Source organism: Hyalella azteca, unplaced genomic scaffold, assembly GCF_000764305.2.
Source record: "Hyalella azteca isolate HAZT.00-mixed unplaced genomic scaffold, Hazt_2.0.2 contig12474, whole genome shotgun sequence".
In the NCBI taxonomy this organism is placed as follows: Eukaryota; Metazoa; Arthropoda; class Malacostraca; order Amphipoda; family Hyalellidae; genus Hyalella; species Hyalella azteca.
The window spans coordinates 84,558-106,217 of NW_025942432.1; the positions used below are offsets into that span (position 1 = coordinate 84,558).

The window sequence follows — 21,660 nt, forward strand, 5'->3', positions numbered from 1 at the left end:
GTGCTACCAAGCAACAGGAGCGCCGTGCTACCAAGCAACAGGAGCGCCGTGCTACCAAGCAACAGGAGCGCCGTGCTGCCCAGCAACAGGAGCGCCGTGCTGCCAAGCAACAGGAGCGCCGTGCTGCCCAGCAACAGGAGCGTCGTGCTACCCAGCAACAGGAGCGCCGTGCTGCCCAGCAACAGGAGCGCCGTGCTACCAAGCAACAGGAGCGCCGTGCTGCCAAGCAACAGGAGCACCGTGCTGCCAAGCAACAGGAGCGCCGTGCTGCCAAGCAACAGGAGCGCCGTGCTGCCAAGCAACAGGAGCGCCGTGCTACCAAGCAACAGGAGCGTCGTGCTGCCCAGCAACAGGAGCGCCGTGCTACCAAGCAACAGGAGCGCCGTGCTACCAAGCAACAGGAGCGCCGTGCTGCCCAGCAACAGGAGCGCCGTGCTACCAAGCAACAGGTGCGTTACCAACAGTGATGCCACGTACGTAAGTCGCGTTCAAAATCGCTCTCTTAATTGTCCGCACATGAGATTCGTAATTCTTTTAACGCCTGAAATAAGAATTTGCTGTCGCCGCGGCTCTGACTTGACAGACTTTGATCATTTGAAGCCTGAATTCGACATCGAATATTTACACATTCTAAACACATTTTGTTCGATTACTAAAATTTTCAGATACAAATACGTATTTAGCTGAAGTTACATCTGGGCTTTTACCTATGTCGCTATAGCAACACCTGCACATTCACACATTTAGCTACAGCAACACCTGCACATTCACTCATTTAGCTACAGCAACACCTGCACATTCACTCATTTAGCTATAACAACACCTGCACATTCACACATTTAGCTATAGCAACACCTGCACATTCACTCATTTAGCTATAGCAACGTTTGCACATTCACACATTTAGCTATAGCAACATCTGCACATTCACCCATTTAGCTATCGCAACATCTGCACATTCATACATTTAGCTATAGCAACACCTGCACATTCACACATTTAGCTATCGCAACGTTTGCACATTCACACATTTAGCTACAGCAACACCTGCACATTCACTCATTTAGCTATAGCAACGCCTGCACATTCACACATTTAGCTATAGCAACGTTTGCACATTCACACATTTAGCACACACATTCATACATCCAGCCAGCTCTGAAAGTCCGTATCAACAAGGAGAATGGTTGAAACGTGACGTGCTAATGCAATTAATGCGATGAAGTTGGTGCTTATCAACAGAGAGACTGACTGCCTGACTGCCATTTGGCTATCTAGTTTACCAAGTAGTGAGCGAGAAGAAGACATAAGTTAGCTAGTGAATTATAGAACCTTAGAGTTAGATAAGGCGGAAGAATTTGGATTAGAATACAGGATGGTTCGTTAGTTAGGACAAGCGACCTTACCTTGTGCAAACTGGCTTTGTAGAAATGAACAAGTGAATTTATAGCTTGAAAGACATGAAACTTGCATTTTAATACGGCCAATACAAAATAAACGAAACATCAGTAATTAATGAGAGTGAGGTTGAAAGAAATGAAGCATAACATTTTTGACACATAACATTCTTGAGATAAAATTATTACATGGACTACAGAAGCTCGGACACAATAGTAAAACAACAGACGGAAGAATCGATTGCATGCTCCTAATGGTCTTCCGTCTCATGCAATCCTATTGGATTGCATGCTCCTATGGTCTCTCCTAATATTTCATAGTTAGATATTTCCATACAAACGTATGTCTCTGTGATTTTTTGGCTCATTTACCGAACAAAACCGATGTGCAATTTAATTCAATTCTATTGAATCGAAAATGATGGCATTATGCACTTGAGCGTGCCTTAAAATTTCTTCGGTTAAGTTGCTGAGCAGTTGTGGACATCAGCAACACCGGGCGTTCGTTTCACAAAAAGTTACCTATACGTGTATGAGCAGAGGCCTCGTATTCTAACATACTAGCAGTTGTAGACATCAGCAGCGTCGGGCGTATAAGTAACACGCACAAACAGCTACGTAGATTTACAGTAAAGGAGTCGTATTCTAACATGGATGCTCACAAACAGCAGAGGGAGCAGCTTGGTGTCAAGAAACAGGCAAGAAAATAAATCAGGACAACTTGCTTGGAAAGCGCTGTTATGCAGCGTAATCCATTTCATTAGTGGAACACTGACCTTGAGCAAGAGTTCAACGACATATGTAGATGGCGAGTGTATCGTACACTTCTAAACGCAAAGTGAGTAAAATGAAGAACACTTACCAGACCATTGAATGAAAAACGAACTGATTCAATTAATTAATATTCAGTAGAATGTTTAACCTTAACATTACCTTTCTCGTCGATTTCGGTCAACACTTCGCTACAAAAGAACACTCTAATCCGACCTCCGCTTGGGTAATTTTCTTATACATATGTATAAGGGGATTATGTGTTCAGTCAATAAGTTCACAAAACAAATTAGAATTTGAAAATTTATTGTGGGTCAAAGTACCGATGGCGTTATTTACACGTGGGGTTTATAGCTTTGTTTTGAAATGATATAATCTTCATTATTTAAGAGCTGTGCCAGAATAAGTTTCTACATCTCGGAACTATGTCTGCATGAACGGCTAGAGTACTGTTCCTGTAAACGATAGTGACCCTTTTGAAATCGTAAACCAATTACCGCCATAAAAGACTATGACTAGAAGACAGCGAGTGAGAGAGAACATGACTTACCTGAATAGACTATGAGAAAATATGACTTACCTTTATAGACTATGAAAGAATATGACTTACCTTGGGAACAGCGAAGAATTCCGCCTTGCGACGTCCGTCTCTGAAGTTAGGGGAGGGAGATGATGACGATGATGAAGGGGGATGATGTGAATGACTGAGTGTAGTGCGACAGTCGCAGTTGTCAGAGGACGAAGAGGCTACGGTGGTCAAGTTCTGATTGGTGAGATTTTTAACGTAAACTCGTTGGAGGTTATGGTGTCCCTCATGCATAGTCTTGTTGTCACTTGACTTGTTGTGACGAGTTTGGTGCATCACGTGACGACTTACGTTTGCGTCGGGACTTCGTTGCGAGCCATCGATGTTTTCGCCGCCATGTGAACGTTCTGATATGATGGGTGAGGGCGGGTGCAGCATGAGACTGTCAAGTCCAGCCTGTACATCTCGTTGAAGAACATGTTGCTGGTGCAGCTGGTGATGATGCTGCATGGCAGACGACGATGTTTGCTGCTCAGTAGAGTATCCTAGCGCTGCCGACTGTCCATCGTTGGTGACGACGTCGGTAGCGGTGCGAGATGGTAGGCCTATTAACAGGTCTTGGTGATCTTGATGGCCGTTGCTGTTGTAGTTGTGGGTGAACACTTTAGGAGTGGAGATAGGGGGAGGGTGAGAGAGCGTTGCATTGTGCTGAGGAGCTAAGTTTGCGGAAGGTGAAGGAGGGGTCGAAGGAACTAGACTCAAACACGGAGTAAAATGATAGTTGTCATGGCTCAATTCAAGCGATTTACTCGTGATGATGCCTACACTGGGAAGCTCCATGGAGCTGTGGAGGCTGGTCATGCTGCTGATGGGGTAGAAGCAATCGTCAGAGGAGCGAGTAAACTGTGCGTCGTCACGCGCGTCTTGTGAGCGCTGCAGTTCGTCCTGGTGATGGTCCGCGATGGGCAAGAGACTCGCATTGTCGATGGTAGTGAGACGCGCTTGTGAAGGAGGACGGAATGATTCCAGAATGGATGATGGCTGAGGGGATGATGAAGCTGAGGCGTATGAAGGAGGAGTGTTAGGTGTAGGGGGAGGAAGACCTGCAGTTTCCACTTCAGAAGAATAAAAATCTTCTTCAGGTACGGGTGGAAGACTTTGTTGTTCGGAGCCATGACCAGCCAGCAACTCTGCGAGCAGCAGAAACACACAAGGGTTATGGCCGGGGAAGGCCTCCTAACTGCGATAAACTAATGCCATTATAGAACTTACATGATAGCCGTCAAGTTTTTACAAGTATATACTTGAATATTAATGCACTACTCAAAACATTGAGAGAGAAATATCTTCCAATACTTAAACTAGAAACATGTTTATAAGATACCTATTATGGAACAAAATTCGAGGAGTTTACTAATCAGAAGGATCCGTTCTTATTAAAACAAATTTCTGACTTGATCGCCTTGAAGCTCGTCTTGTGCACTACACACGCTTTGGACTGAAGCCAGTTGGCGGTCTAACATCATTAAACTAACTAGCCGCACACTGAGGTAAAATTTCAGGATAATTGACGTTTTTAAAACGAAATCCATCAATAAAGATTGCACATGACTAGGTAACGATCAAGCAGCTCTTCTATCTCGAAAATTATAATAAACATTCAATTATTGACGCGAATGAGTTAAAAATTTTCGTTTTCCAGCAATAAATGAATTAAATAAAGAACAGATTGTACATTCGAGCACCATCAGTACAAAATTAAGGGCATTAAGAGCCTATCTACTAAGTACGTTACAAATTCAACAGGCCAATTTGTGAAGAAGCTCTAGAAACATCGTAAAACTTACGATCATTGTAAAATTTGCAAGCAACTATAAACCTGCAACCATCGTAAAACTTGACAGCAAAGAGTAAGTTATAATAACGCAACCGAAAAGTCGGAAACAGAAATGCAAAAACTCAAAGGAAAATTACGAATACTATTTCATGAGTTAGATTTACTGTTATTAATTAATAAAAATATTCGAAGAACAAAACACGTGTTTAATGAAGTACGAATCGGCAAGTATTGGAGTGTGAACAGGAATCATCATATGATTTTAAGCGACAATTTGTGGGTAGTTTGGTATACTTAAGAGTGAGGTTTGTGGTCAATGTGTGTAATTTTGTGTGTGCACGTAATACATGTTTGTGTGGATCATCAATACGATGTGTTGAGTGCGTGGCACGTAATAATGTACGTGAAGTGAGGAAGGCACTCACGGAAGTCAGAGTAGGACGGAGGGTACAAGTAGGTGTGCATCTCGTCAGGCGAACACAGACGCTTGCCTCCACGACACCTCGGCTTGCGGTGATCCACGGTATCAACAATTTTTTCCTACTAAGCAACGAACAAAATCTGTGTCCAAACGAAGACGTTTGGGAGATTCGTAATGGTAGACTGGATGAGTGAAGTCATGGTGGCAACAGGCCCTCACGTGCTCGGGCTGGATGAGTGAGGTGCACGAGATACCGGCGGTGACGACGAGAGGGGTCGAGGGAGGGCCAACAGTCGACGATAGAAGCTTAGGCAAGCAAGAGGGCCCAGAAAGCTAAAGGAGGTGCTGCTGAACAGACCTGCAGCTCTCTTCCTTCTTCAAGTGTAACAACGGGATAACTTCTGCCAGACTTTCCACAGCAGACCAACAAAGTTATCGTAGAGAAATACAATTGAGGTGCCAGAGATACGCAAGGTAGAGGATGAAAGTAATGATGCTAACGCTGCTGTTGAAGCTGAACTAAAACCGTCGACTGCTCCACACGCACCACTTTGGGGATCCCCCGAACACAACACTCAGCGAGACGAAAAGAAACAAGACGAAGCATTAAGAAACAAACTGGCACCGGAGCGCGGCATGCATGCTCACCACGTGCTGCTCTGCACAACATTTAACACTTTGGACCAATAAAGTAATTTCGCACTAAATTATTTCGTGATATAAAGATTGAAATAGTGACAAATAAATGAGGTAAAGTGAACATAAGACGATCTTGTGACTTAAAATAAAGAAGCAGCTGGCACAGAAGCGCGGTATTGGATAGTTAAGGTTACGCCTTGATCGAGATACCGCCTACTGGCTGGCTCCACCCTCGTCGCCAGGAGGCACTCACTTCTTTACTAATTAAACTCGAGCTCATCCAGAGTTATAATTGAGGGCACCACGAGCAACACGATGAAACGCATGTACTAATTTACTACGCTTTGATGCATTTACAAATGTACTACTCTTTGATGCAAGTACACTTCCATTCATACGTACGACTGACACGAGCACGATACGAGTGATGGCCCGCGCAAAGTAAGGTCCTGCAGCGAGCCTACCATTCCATGGGTGATAATCCAATAGTGTTCCTCACAATTGTAAAATCCAAGTATTCATTGTGTAAATAAACTTCCTAAACACAAAATTTATGCAAACTTGCTCTTAAAATGAAATGCCTCACTGTAATTGAGGATGATTGTGCACGCTAAACGCGTAACAGCACACCATAACGGCAAATAATGACAGTTTGCTTCGTATGTAAGAACGCCTTTTGACTCTATAAACAACAGCATATATGACAGTTTGTTCAGGGCACAGAAGTCGCCATGGCATATAATTACAATTATGCATAAGGCTCACCCATTAAATTGGGTGTAGGTGAGCGTGTAACAGTTCTTCCCATGCAGATGCTGATGGAATATAATCATCGTCACGAGAGATGTTACAAATAATTAAGGAGGCTACGTAGGAATTACTCNCCTGTCTCTTATACACATCTGGAAAGATCGGGGAGGTATATGGCGGGCAGAATAATTCTCCTATCATTAAGCTTCTCTCTATATAACAACGTATAGTGAGAGTCAATTATGCTATACCCTGAGTTATATCACTTTGCAGTTCAAACTGATAAAAGGTAGAAACACGTCTGCCATAACTCTACGTAAATTTAGAACTCTTCGTTTATTACGGCCGGATACATTAACCGTAGTTAACGTTAACCCCAGCATATAAAGGGTTAACATAATAATCGAAGATTTTAATGAGGAGTGAACTAGAAATTAAAGTGTTATGAAGTCAATTGAAATGGCTACAAGCCTAATTAAGACATTGATAAATTGATAAAGAAAATGGCTTCCCACGAAGTTAGTTTCAAGTATTAAGATGTGTATAAGAGAGCGCTGATACGCGGCTGGCGATATCGTCTCTAAAGCGGACATTTCTGCTCTATCGCTGCTCTGTCGCGTCTCTACGCCGGCTCTGCAGCCGGCGACGGCCTGCTCTATTACCTGCCCTAAATTTTAACTGGGAAAGGTCGAGTGAAAGAGCGGCCTGATAACGATAAAAATGATTGTAACTTCTCATCCTATACAACCTACGATCAAAGGTTCGATTCACAGTTACTGTCATGCCATCACACTGACAAATTAGATAGTTCATAGTTAGATAGTTAACTTGATTTAATTCTCAACTTATAATTCTCAATTATTTTCAAAGGATTCTCAACCGAAGAACTGCAAAATATTAGGTAACAACCATTGTAGTTGGACAGTCTTTAGAAAATCGAAATAGTAAAATCAGTGTGATGAGCTTCGGTTCCTTTGCAACGCCAAATATGTGGCTCATTAAACACATGCATTAATTATTTGGAAGCTATAATCTATTGTATTAGCATACATTACATACGAGCATATCATATATCATTTGCACGCTATGATCTGTTGTATTGTCTTACATTACATACAAGCATCGATGAGCAGTGCCATCTAGCGGTGTAATCTGAACTGGATTCAGCGATTATTAGGATAACACAAAGCTAAAGAGAACAAATAAACTGATGTTCAATCAGCAAACAGACCTATGGCGGTAGGCTATTTGTTTTTTTTTTATACCTGCCTCAAATATGCTAGGTTAACCTAGATAAGCTCTCCCCAGCTAGTCTCCTATCAAGAACTCTTCAATTTATTAATTAGAATGAGCGAGTTTCTCAAATCAGCAGGGTTTACCTCAAATCAGAATATTTTTTAAATACACTATATGAATTAATACGACAAATTTATTACAGATGACAGAACCCATAATTTAAATAGAAACATTCAATAGCAGTACCCCGAAAAAAAACATCGTACATGCCATTCAAAAACTATCAAAAAATCAAATATGATTATTTTAAGCGTGACACAAATTAACAACCTTATATAAATAAGGTCGAGCATATTTTTTGGGCCGCGTATAAACAGCTAGTTGCTATAGTTATCTTCAACACTATAGCGCTTGGAGACCATAGGAGCCTATACTTTCAAAAAAAGTTAAGAGATCGTAAGTTCATCAGCCAATCATTGACGGCCTTTCAAGCTAAATCCACCAATCATAGACAAGAAAATAGAGCGTAAGTACTTACGTTAACTTAGCGAGTTTTGAAAGTATGGCCCCAAAAACTTTGCAGCATTGATACGAAAACGATTATACATCCACTTCTTTCGAGAGGAACTGAAAGCACACAATAAAATCCTGCGTTTCGGGAATGTTTTTTTTTTGCGAAATCTGCCATGGGACATTGCGACACGAAAATCTTCAGGAAAAAAAGTTTAAGAGGCCGAGAGAATAAAATGTCTCGGAATGAATTTAGAAATGGGGACAACGATTGTGCTTTCGATTGAAAATTGAATCCCAGATATTAAGGAATTTTCCAAGGCGAAAAAGTTTTATATCTAGTTTCTAATTTGTATCTGCAAAAACGANATAGATGTGTATAAGAGACAGATATTAAGGAATTTTCCAAGGCGAAAAAGTTTTATATCTAAAACAAAACGAAAAATTTTATATCTAGTTAGCGCATTTTCTCATTTATGGAATAAATGCACTATTGTGCTCGCCATATGTCCGTCTGTCTGTCAGTCAGTCAGTCCGTCTGTCCGCGACCTCAAGTTTTCGTCTACGAGAAAATGCGCTCTCTGTCACTCACTGCAGCGAGTACTGAGTTATATTTTTTAGAAATTTAATAATAAATAATAGAATAATTTTCCTATCATTAAGCTTCTTTAACACAACGTACGTATAGTGAGAGAGTCAATTAAGCTTCTCTATAACAACGATATAGTGAGAGAGTCAATTATGCTATATACCCCGAGTTATATCACTTTGCAGTTCAAACTGATAAAAGGTAGAAACACGTCTGCCATAACTCTACGTAAATTTAGAACTCTTCGTTTATTACGGTCTTAATTATTACCGAGCGTTTTGTGCGAGCTAGCGACATATATGCATGCGGCCAGCGCAATTTTTAGCGCATTTTCTCATTTATGGAAAAAGGCGCTATTGTGCACGCCAAGTCCGTCCGTCGGTCTGTGTCCGTCCGTGACTTCAAGTTTTCGTCGACGAGAAAATGCGCTCTCTGTCACTCACTGCAGTGAGTACTGAGTTATATTTTTTAGACATTTGTGGGAAAGATCGGGGCTGTATATGGCGGGCAGAATAATTCTCCTATCATTAAGCTTCTCTCTATATAACAACGTATAGTGAGAGTCAATTATGCTATACCCTGAGTTATATCACTTTGCAGTTCAAACTGATAAAAGGTAGAAACACGTCTGCCATAACTCTACGTAAATTTAGAACTCTTCGTTTATTACGGCCGGATACATTAACCGTAGTTAACGTTAACCCCAGCATATAAAGGGTTAACATAATAATCGAAGATTTTAATGAGGAGTGAACTAGAAATTAAAGTGTTATGAAGTCAATTGAAATGGCTACAAGCCTAATTAAGACATTGATAAATTGATAAAGAAAATGGCTTCCCACGAAGTTAGTTTCAAGTATTATTCAAAAACCAATACAAATTATATATACAGGTATCCCAAAATAAACGATACTCAAATTTGAACGGCTGTAACTCAGAAAGTAATAAAGTTAAAAAATTTTGGAAGGTCAGGATTTGTTCCCTATGTTTTTCTGCATCTCTCCACGAGAAATCAGACAGATCGATGTAGCCATAAGCGTTTGATAGAACTTTCAGTGACATGTGCTAAAATCGTGCTTGCGCAAAGTTTTAGTAAGATCACTTTGCACAATCATTACGATGTCTTGACATGTTTTCTTTTCGCTGTTTTATTTTTTGTATCTTTGGAGCGACAAAAACATGGCAATCTTTGGTGAGACGCAATCATGGCAATCTTTGGTTGAGTATCGTTTATTTTGGGACATCCTGTGTAATCGCATTTGATAATTGTCATGACAATATGAAAAAATATTCGTCAGATTTTGTCAGATATTAAATTTTATACACGTTAGGCAGAGGTATAAAGCTCTTTAGGAATCAGAGATTGCATTGATTACATTTTCAAGATTGGACTCCATGCAGCTTTCTATCTCTTAACTACCGGATTTGTCTTTGAAATTTTTTAGATTGATTTTCTGGTACAAAATTTCCGTGTTGTATCCTATTTACGTGCGTTATAAACTCATTTCTAACCAAAATTTTCTTATTCAATGCTTTTTGTGACTTGAAAATGAATGTTGTAACATTCGGAATGTCGTCAAGACATTAAAATCAGTTCCTGAAATCTGCCATTCGATCTACCAACGTCAATTAAAAAAATATTCAACTCCCTAAAAATTTGAATCAATTCATTCTCTGGTCATCAATCGCGTCTACAGGGTGCATGACCCCCCAAAAATTTGCTAAAAGTAAAGGCTTATAACTCGAAAAGTATTAAACGTAAAAAGATGAAATAAAAACCACATGAAAGAGTATAACTTCAAGTTTTATACAGATTACAATAAATATTCAAAATTACCTTCTCGCTGTTGAATACACAGCTCAATACGTTTTTCAAAATTTACGGTTACTGCAGACAAGGTATCGTGTTCAATAAGTGCGAGAGCTGCACGAACTGCTATCTTCAGATTGTCAATGCTGCTTGGTCTTGTACTGAATACTTTCTCTTTCAATTAACTCCATAGGAAGAAATCCAAATGCGATTCATTAATTCTTTTTTCAATCATGGCAATGTTTTCTTCTGATCTTCCAGTTCTTCGCCGTCCAGAATGACCTTAATTTGTTTTGATTCAGGATCGTTCCTTTATCTTTCCACTGACGTATCTTGTTCTTGATTGTGTTGAGACTATTTTCTTGTCCTTATTTTTATGAAATAACCTCTCTTTATTTTGGTAGGCGAAGTTTTCAGGTAAAATTGTAATTGTTTGACAATGAAAACTCGTTGCACAGAATAAGGCTGCATTGTAGGGGGAATCTTGATCTTAACAAAAAATGATGAGATTTAACTACGAAATATATAGAGAACTTTGTTAACATATGGATACCAAATAAAATTTGAAGTTATACTCTTTCATGTGGTTTTTATTTCATCTTTCTACGTTTAATACTTTTCGAGTTATAAGCCTTTACTTTTAGCAACTTTTTTGTCGGTCACCCTGTATAAACATATTGTCATTTCACACTAATTTCTATCTGAAATATATAGGTCACAATACTCAGATAATGAGGAGATGGTAAGTTGGCCACGTGACCAGCCACTCGTTACAAGCACATGAAGCAGCGCAGCATACTCGAAAGCCAGGGGCCATACTTTCAAAACTCGCTAAGTGAACGTAAGTACTTACGCTCTATTTTCTTGTCTGTGATTGGTGGATTTTGCTTGAAAGGCCGTCAATGAACGTAAGTACTTACGCTCTATTTTCTTGTCTGTGATTGGTGGATTTTGCTTGAAAGGCCGTCAATGATTGACTGATGAACTTACGATCTCTTAACTTTTTTTGAAAGTATAGGCTCAGGCTACTATCCCTACATTTCGTGGCGGTCAGTACAAGTTTCAGCCAAAACTGGCCCCGTGTAAACGCTTCATGTGATTGACTGGCGAGCCTGCGAAGCTCTATGGCCCGTCAAATTTGCTCTCATTAGCAACAGTAGCATGAGCGATGTCATTTCACTTCGTCATATAACTGAAATTTCAATAAAAATACAAAATAATGTCCATTAGACGTCTGAAAATATATGTCATTTAAATTTCAAAATTTGAGATTAATTTTCAAGTCATGTTTTGTTCCGTAATGTCCAGCTAAAATTATCTGAAATCTTGTGAATTTTAAAAATCGTAGTTTGCCCGGAAGTCTCGTCTCGTCTCGGTATTGTCCCGGATTTCCACGAGGAAGTTAAAAATTGTGCTGATTATTAACTCTCAGCCGGACAATATTTCTTGTCTTTTCTCGTCTCGAACAGAAAAAAAAGAAGCAAACGCAGGCGTCCGGAACACAATGAACTTTGTACTGCGCTGCACGAATTCCGTACTGCGCTGTATGCCGACTCGTCACAGTTGGTTAGAGTTATTCTGGGTCATAATTGGCCACCCGATCGAAATCAGCGACTAATCGGAATCGCCTTGCCGACTTTATATAGTCTTTTGAGAGAATGGCATGAGTTAGCGTGGCCAAGCTTACCGCGCCTGCAAGCAGCCCAGAGACTGCACTTCAAATCTCGAGCAGCTAGCAAGCAGTGGGCAGAAGCCTCACGGACGTTGATGTGCGAGCTTGTCAGCACCTGCAAAACTGTATATACGAGAGGCTTCAAAAGGTTCGTTGAAAAACAACAGTATGAAAAACGATCAAAGTCACAAGGTTTATGTTCATACATATGCTTTATCTAGGTCGATACACTTCTGTTAACGATGAAAACAGCCATCAAGTCCATCTGTGTAAAATTGAGAGCCGTGCGACTTGAACCATGTTTTGGCAGCTCTTTTAGCGGCTTCAATTCATAGAAAATGAGTGCCTTTCAATGATTTTGTCAGGTTTGTAATTAAAAAAAAGTCGGAGAGGGCTAAATCGGTCCTATAAGGTGCAGATGTCCAATGATTTCCCATCGAAAATAACGTAGTAAGCTCTTATCTGACGTGCGCCATGCGCGAGTGTAAAGTTGTGGTGGAAGAGTGAGTGCCCATACTGCTTCCCAATTAAGGCGTTTTTCAGCGATTTTCTTGGAAACTTTCATCAAAATTTCATTATAGTAGACAGCTATAATATTATTATTATTCTCGAGGAAGTAACTAGCAAGATCCCCTGTGCATCCTAGAAAACCTTCCCTCTTGAACGTTCAAATTTTTCTTTGACGGGCCCACTTTCTCCTCTGAACAGCTCTTGCTTCGATTTAGTTTTGTTCTCGGAATTATACTGGTAGAGTTATGTTTTATCCCCAGTGACCATCCGCTTAAGAAAAAGTTCTGGGTTTTCAACCCACTTGTTCAAAGCTTCCATTGAAAGATCGGCCCTTGATTCCTGCTGATCTGGGGCCATACTTTCATAATTCGCTAAGTGAACGTAAGTACTTACGCTTTATTTTCTTGTCAATGATTGTTGGATTTTGCTTGAAAGGCCGTCAATGATTGGCTGATAAACTTACGATCTCCTAACTTTTATTGAAAGTATGGGCCCTGGGCGCAACACCTTGCAGAATCCATCGAGTGGAGGATTGATTATTTATTTGAGGCACTGTCACAGTAAAGTTTGGGAGCCACTAATCTAATGAAATAGTGGTTCCCATAGTGAAAAAATGTTTTCATGCTGGCGAAAAATCGCGATTATCTACATTTTTTCCGAATAATGGAGGTAGAATTATTTTCAAAAGAAACTGAACAATTATCTTCTGCATAGTCAAGAAAGGATAATTGCATTGATTGTCAATTGTCGTCATCAGTAAATATGTATAAAAAAATTCCTGATAAGTATACGTTTCGTCGTAGCGCGCTGCGATGAGGCTCTGACTACAGTGGCCATACTTTCAAAATAAATTAAGAGATCGTAAGTTCATCAGCCAATCATTGACGGCCTTTCAAGCAAAACCCACCAATCATAGACAAGAAAATAGATCGTAAGTAATTACGTTCACTTAGCGAGTTTTGAAAGCATGGCCCCAGATCTGCTAGACCGCGGGGTTCGAGTCTTGGGAGTGGCGCGTCGTTCATCCACCAGATTGTAGAATGTAGATAAGAGATGAGTGTAGAATAATCTTTGAACTGAACTTCCCGCTGTTTAGAAATATCGATTGCATTGCTGTACAGGGTATATATAGGTACACATCTACAGGACAGTATGTCTTCTATGTCTGTAAATGCTCGAGGTTGCATAGACTGTTAAAGCCCTTAATTGTCAATTCATACAGCCGAAAGCTAATAATATCGACGTGTAATTTTTCGTCCATTTTCCAATGCTTTGGTATATATCGTTTAGGCAACGTTCATCATAGCAGAGATTACGTAACACTGTTATTGTTCGGTTCACAATTAGTTGATTATCAATAACTTCTTGCACTATTTCTTCGGTTGTGAGGGAAAAATGTTATTTCTACGGATAATAATGTTATCATTATTACTCACGAATCTGAATTTTCTATGAAGTATGCTCTTTGTATTCAGCGAGTTACAAAAAACGGGCATTGAAAATGCATCACATATAAATTCGATTGTCCTTCCCTTCCATTCATTGCGAAGGAACGGGAGGCGATTGTTTTCATATTGTAAGACTCGGCCAGAGCTGCCCTGGCTTCGGCGACGTACCCCAAACGAACCGCTCAGTGGCCGCCACAGTCGGGACCAGACTCTCGTAGCCATGGTTGAACTAGTAAAAGGTTGACCCATCAGAAGCCCATTTTTTGCGGATGTAGTTCGTTGTTCGCCTGTGACATCATGATCTCAGTGACGTCACGGGCATTAACCAACCACCGAAATGCGATCAAACCAGTCGACCAATCCGTCATGGGAATGACTTTTTTTACGTTTCTCGATCTACGTGACGTAACAAGAAAGCTGAACTGAAAGACGGAACTTCTCGTGGGTCAACCTTATATAATTCAACCAGGCTCGTAGCTGTCTGACTTGGGATCGGAAATGTGACAAAATAGCGGATATACTCATAGAAAAACTGATTTCCGCGTTTCCTAATTCCTACGCATTCCTTACTTAGGAGTCGCGCCTGGCCCTAAATATTGTTCGGGGTACTGTGCTGCATCAACTGTCCCGTAGAACGCTGCATCAACTGTCCCGTAGAACGCTGCATCAACTGTCCCGTAGAACGCTGCATCAACTGTCCCGTAGAACGCTGCATCAACTGTCCCGTAGAACGCTGCATCAACTGTCCCGTAGAACGCTGCATCAACTGTCCCGTAGAACGCTGCATCAACTGTCCCGTAGAACGCTGCATCAACTGTCCCGTAGGACGCTGCATCAACTGTCCCGTAGAACGCTGCATCAACTGTCCCGTAGGACGCTGCATCAACTGTCCCGTAGAACGCTGCATCAACTGCTCCGTACTGCGCTGCATCAGTCACCTGATTGGTCATTGTGAGTGAACGTCCATTTCACCTCACGCGGGCAGATCAAATTCAGATCTGATATCCTGCACTTCCAGGAGCCTAACACAAGGCGCTACGAAGAGGTGAGGCTCTGGCCAGACGTGCACCGATCTTTATCGTAACGAACGATAAGAAGCTGCGATAGCGGAACAGTTACTGTCACACCAATTTCGTTAACAGCCTTGATGAAGATAAGCAATCTTATTCCCAAACGGCAATGTTGGAACCAAGCTAAGATTAATGTAGCACAGACCAAGTATTACATAGGCTAAGTTAGGCGATGGTGTAAATCTGATGAGTGTGTACCGAGTCGAACTAAAAACATTTGTGCTAACTACTACGGCAGCGAACCAAAACCTAAACATTACTAAAACATAAATTAATAACGCACAATAATATATGCCGAGGAGAGAAATATCAGTTAAAACATCGTGTAAGATTGGTGGTGGCGACATTCAGGCATCGCTTGCGACAATCGAAGAGGCATCCTTGTTAGAACCTGCGACGAGCACCTCTAGTTATACTAAATATTTAGTACCTCACAAACATTCAGTACCTCACAAGTATTTAGTACCTCACAAATATTTAGCACCTCACAAGTATTTAGTACCTCACAAATATTTAGTACCTCACAAGTGCACATAATATTGCAAGATTTACGATGAGAAATTGGCAGTGCCAAAATTGCCAAGTACGAAGAAGCATGGTGGAGCTACAATACAATAGTACTAATTTCATATTTCTCGATAACTTCTACGTCGAAAATACAGTGGGTGCAAAAGCATCCGACACAAAGGAAAAACTTTATTTAATTAAAGCTTATTAACCAAAATAACATAAACAAAAACTATTCATGTGTAAATTTACATGGCAAATACAAATGTCACATGTAAACAACAATATCATTAATTGTTGACTAGATAATTGCCATTTTGTAAAAGTCAAGGTTCAAAAAATTTCTAACACACCTTAAAATTTTTTTTTTTTTGATTCGCCAATAATTTTTCAGCCATTATTTTCGGAGGAATGTTCTAGAATCAGAAAACGTTGGAATATTCTAGAATGCAAAAAACGTCAGACATCTTTCTAACTGCAATCATTCATTACCTAACATCGTCATTAGAAGGTGACCTAAATTTTACGCTCTTCAACAATGCATAAAACTGCAGAATTGTCTGAATCAACTAAAAATCTATTATTCAGCTACATAGAGATGGTATTGATATATAGAAAATTAAATATCCCGGTTAAATATCCCAATTTCGACAGTTGGTGATACTGTTCGGAGATGGAAATCATTCATCTTTCGACTGCATGGGCTGCCTCGTTCAGGGGGTCCCCCAAAATATTCTAACCGTACAGCTAGGAATTTACTTAGAAAAGTACAAAATAATCCTCGACTTTATCGCTCCGAACTGCAAAAAGACTTGCAGTAAAGTGTTTGCAGTAATGCAATCAGGACAGTTCTTCGAGAGAGAGGATTACGCTCTCGGTCGCCAAGAAAAACCCTCTCTTGAAGGAAATTCACGTAAAGAACTGCTGAAACTTTGCTAAAAAACACATGAGTAAACCTACTAGCTTTCGGGATAAAATATTATGGTCAGATGAGACTAAAAATGATTTTCTTTCATCGGAACTGTGACAGTCGTATTTGGAGACAGAAAAACTCTGCGTTTCACCCGAAGAATACACTGTTAGAAAAATTACCGTTAACGGTATTACCGGCGTTCAGTGGCCGGTCGGCACGTAACAAGAAACATCATGTCACCGTTTTTATTCTAATTTAACACTAGAAATCCGTGAAACATCTCATATAAACGGCGAAACAGTTTATTTTCACGGGGCGACCGGCCACTAGAATGCCAGTGGGGCCGTTTTTTCACCGTTTTTTCTAACAGTGTACCGTCCCAACAGTGAAGTTTGGAGGTGGCAGCATGATTTGAAATTGTTTTCTTTTCTGCAGGCCCTGGGGAATTGGAAATCATATATGAACTCCGATATGTATCTGGGCATTCTTGAGAGATGTCTCGTTAAGTCAGCCGAAAAATTGAGCCGTAATCGAGGCTGGATATTCCAACAAGACAATGACCCTGAGCACACGGCTAGATCAACTCTTGCACGGTTTCAGGAGAGGGACAAAGTAATTGCAATGGCCAAGCCAATCACCGGGGGCCATACTTTCAAAACTCGCTAAGTGAACGTGAGTGCTTACGCCCTATTTTCTTGTCTATGATAGGTGGATTTTGCTTGAAAGGACGTCAATGATTGGCTGATGAACTTACGATCTCTTAACTTTTTTTTAAAGTATAGGCCCTGACCTCAATCCGATCTGTTGCGGGAACTGAGAGTGAGGGTACAGGAGAGAGATCCAAGGAATCTTATCCAATTGGAAGAAATATGCCGGTAAGTGTGGACTAAAATTCCTATTAGCATACGTGTTAATCTTGTGAACAAGCATTTCAATCGGTTAGTAGCAGTTTTGGGTGCTAAAGGGCACATGTCGAAGTGTTGAGTATATTTGTTTACAATGTGATGGATACTTTTTTGAACCATAACCTTTGCAAAATTGCAATTATCAAGTCAACATTTAATAATATTGTTGTTTTGATATGATATTTGTATTTCCCATTTAAATTTACATTAAAATAGTGTTTGTTTATGTTATTTTGTTGAATAATCTTTACTCAAATAAAAATTTTCCTTTGTGTCTGATACTTTTTACACCCTCTGCATATAGCCATATTTGGCATATTTATAATATCAAGTATTCTGCTATGCCCAGTGCAGCGCATCAAAATAATCGTTAAAAAGCTTATCAACTGAACACGTAGCGTCGCTATGATGAGTGTACCATCTTCTTCAATTCTCCAAGGCAAGACCGCTAAGCCTTCAGAACGGACAAGTGAACGGCCGTAATTTATGCGTCGACGACGCATGCTTTGAGAAACCATAATGCCCCGGCTACATACCTCGGCAACATACCCTCGCTACCTACCCAGGCAACATACCCCAGCTACATACCTTGGCCTTCACATTTGGTGTCCCTAATATAGCGCGCAAGGTAGCGGGTGTCCTCCTTGGCTAACGACGCGCACCATCGGTGGACCTTTTCAGCGCGACGTACTACGCGCTGACTGGGGGTACGGCCACTCACTGGGGCTGTACGGGGAGTGGGGCCACTCACTGGGGCTGTACGGGAAGTGGGGTCACTCACTGGGGCTGTACGGGAAGTGGGGTCACTCACTGGGGCTGTAAGGGCAGGGGTAGCAACTCACTGGGGCTGTAAGAGCAGGGGTAGCAACTCACTGGGGCTGTAAGGGCAGGGGTAGCCACTCACTGGGGCTGTAAGAGGAGGGGTAGCCACTCACTGGGGCTGTAAGAGGAAGGGTAGCCACTCACTGGGGCTGTAAGAGGAAGGGTAGCCACTCACTGGGGCTGTAAGAGCAGGGGTAGCCACTCACTGGGGCTGTAAGAGGAAGGGTAGCCACTCACTGGGGCTGTAAGAGCAGGGGTAGCCACTCACTGGGGCTGTAGGCGAAGTCCCGCAGGTCAGGTTGTAGCTGCACGAGCCCAGGCTGCACCAGGTCGGAGTTGCCGGTCCGCGCTGCACAACAAACGACATAACGTTAGGCCAGCATAGACATAACGACATAACGTCAGGCCAGCATAGACATAACGACATAATGCCCCACGTGATGGGGTCATGAAGGCACAATGTCGTATATTCAAACATAAGCCACACACGCCACCCACCGATCTCCCTGGGGTTGGGGAAGGCGTATTGCTCAGGCGCGTTCATGAGGCTCGTGAAGAGTGTGTCTGAGAGGTCCATGTAGGAGTCGATGTCGTCGAAGGAACAGCCGCCGCCACCCTGCAGCCAGTCTATGTCCTCGAACGTCGCCAGCAACTGCGGCAAACACGTGAGATAAATGCAACATCTTGTGATAACCTGTCACCAATCAGGGCCACGACATCTTGTAATGGTTTAGGTTACATCTGTTGTTGAATTAATACCAGTATAAGTTTACTAGCGATTTGAGTTGACAAATCATTGAAGTGATGATATAGTATAGGCTATATCTGAAGTAAGTGTACGAGGGTGAGTCAGACACGCAATGAAAGGCAGCTCCGACACGCTATGTTGCTCGGGTCAACACTGGCTGTAATGAGACACGCAATGAACGGCAGCGAAATCTGTATGTAAAAATGTAGGAATTTTAGAGAAATATTAGAAGCACAGTTAAATTTTTGGGTGCGTCGAGGGAAGATATTTCAGAACCCTGGTCATGGCACATCACAGGCAAACTAGGAAGAAATCAAGCCGTCGTAGGTTAGCAACGAATGTGGCAGGGAAAAGGCGACCAAAACCAACCGTCGCAGGGGTAGCCACAGGTGGCCGGAGAAAAGTAAGGTAGGACCAACCGTTGCAGGTCGGAAACTGGTGGACGGAGAAAAGTAAGGTAGGACCAACCGTTGCAGGTTGGAAACTGGTGGACGGAGAAAAGTAAGGAAGGACCAACCGTTGCCGGTTGGAAACTGGTGGCCGGAGAAAAGTAAGGAAGGATCAACCGTTGCAGGTTGGAAACTGGTGGACGGAGAAAAGTAAGGAAGGACCAACTGTTGCAGGTTGGAAACAGGTGGACGGAGAAAAGTAAGGAAGGACCAACTGTTGTCGGTTGAAAACAGGTGGACGGAGAAAAGTAAGGAAGGACCAACTGTTGTCGGTTGAAAACAGGTGGCAGGAGAAAAGTAAGGAAGGACCAACCGTTGCAGGTTGGAAACAGGTGGACGGAGAAGAGTAAGAATGGAATAGCTTAATTCAGACACAAGGCTGGCTTCAGCCCACACAACAGACTCGAGTTAGGCTCCCACCTTGATTTCCTTCTCGTCCAGCGACTTAGACTTTTCCCAGCAGCCGCTGAGGCACTGCAAACCATACAGGCCTTAGACATGACGCTGTCACATCAGACTCGAGTTAAGCTCCCACCTTGATTTCCTTCTCGTCCAGCGACTTAGACTTTTCCCAGCAGCCGCTGAGGCACTGCAAACCATACAGGCCTTAGACATGACGCTGCACACAACCATACAGGCCTTAGACATGACGCTGCACACAACCATACAGGCCTTAGACATGACGCTGCACACAACCATACAGGCCTTACACATGACGCTGCACACAACCATACATGCACACTATACAGGCCATACGAACGCGGCAGGATACCATGGCAACACAACAGCAGCGTGTGGGTGCTGTACACATTCTCATAAGCAGCATGTTGCTCACATCCATCTTGCACTATTGCTCACAAGCATTATACTGTTCACATCTTCGTGGAGAAAATTTTCCTTCTTTCCCAAAAATTGGTGTCTTTTTCAGTGATTGTCGACATTTCCTTTACGAGGATGAAATAACCCAGAACATTGGAAAGGGCAAGTGATGGATGCAGGACCATGGTAACTAAAACCTCAAGAATTATTATCTCACAGAAAGTACTAATTATCAATGTAAAGTTTGTAGGAGGCGCGCACGAGGCACAAGGCTGGGTTCAGCCCACACAAGTCAGAAGAAATATTTTGGTGAAAAGTAAAGCAGCGAGTTTTTGAACGTCATAAGTAAGCCAGCCGTATTTGGTAGGCTTAATAATCGGCGCTTAGTGGTGCAACTGGCACTGGCGCTTGCCCTTAGCGTTGTTATGGCACCAACGTATCAAAGCTCTGTTTCGTTCTCATATTATAAAGTTATAAGCGGTCTAACGATTCTCGTGATAACAACTTCAACAGTATCAGGACTATGAGCATTTCAAATTAGTTACAGAGCTAAAATGCCTGAAGCAAAACAGGATGAGTTGAAAAGAACTACAATTTCACGGTGCAGTGGCAAGACAGTCCAACGTATGGAGAGCTATTGCTGTCTCAACTGAATATTTTATAATAGAGTACATTATTACAATTGAATGTTCTTTACGCTCCCTTGCCACGATATTGTAATATATGCCATTATAGAAATAGAACACATAGAAGAATAGCTGCGGACACAATATGTGCAGTGACCGTAACCTACCATGACGGTTCACTTCACACAGAACACCACACACCACAACCTGCCATGACGGTTCACTTCACACAGAACACCACACACCACAACCTGCCATGACGGTTCACTTCACACAGAACACCACACACCACAACCTGCCATGACGGTTCACTTCACACAGAACACCACACACCACAACCTGCCATGACGGTTCACTTCACACAGAACACCACACACCACAACCTACCATGACGGTTCACTTCACACAGAACACCACACACCACAACCTACCATGACGGTTCACTTCACACAGAACACCACACACCACAACCTACCATGACGGTTCACTTCACACAGAACACCACACACCACAACCTACCATGACGGTTCACTTCACACAGAACACCACACACCACAACCTACCATGACGGTTCACTTCACACAGAACACCACACACCACAACCTACCATGACGGTTCACTTCACACAGAACACCACACACCACAACCTACCATGACGGTTCACTTCACACAGAACACCACACAC

The 21,660-nt window shown here is 42.0% G+C and overlaps 1 protein-coding gene across 1 annotated transcript in view; it reads right to left on the reverse strand.

Moving 5' to 3' along the window:
• LOC108665110 (MLX-interacting protein) overlaps positions 1–20,371 on the reverse strand; it is a 33,543-nt gene extending 13,172 nt beyond the window's left edge. Inside the window, exons 1-6 of the mRNA XM_018151833.2 lie at positions 20,366–20,371; positions 20,066–20,119; positions 19,951–20,004; positions 18,832–18,985; positions 18,602–18,682; positions 2,779–3,884 (exon numbers count right to left, since the gene is read on the reverse strand). Of these exons, the coding sequence (XP_018007322.1) occupies positions 2,779–3,884; positions 18,602–18,682; positions 18,832–18,985; positions 19,951–20,004; positions 20,066–20,119; positions 20,366–20,371 (1,455 nt within the window). The remainder of the gene's footprint in view (positions 1–2,778; positions 3,885–18,601; positions 18,683–18,831; positions 18,986–19,950; positions 20,005–20,065; positions 20,120–20,365) is intronic.
• Between the last annotated feature and the right edge of the window lie 1,289 nt (positions 20,372–21,660).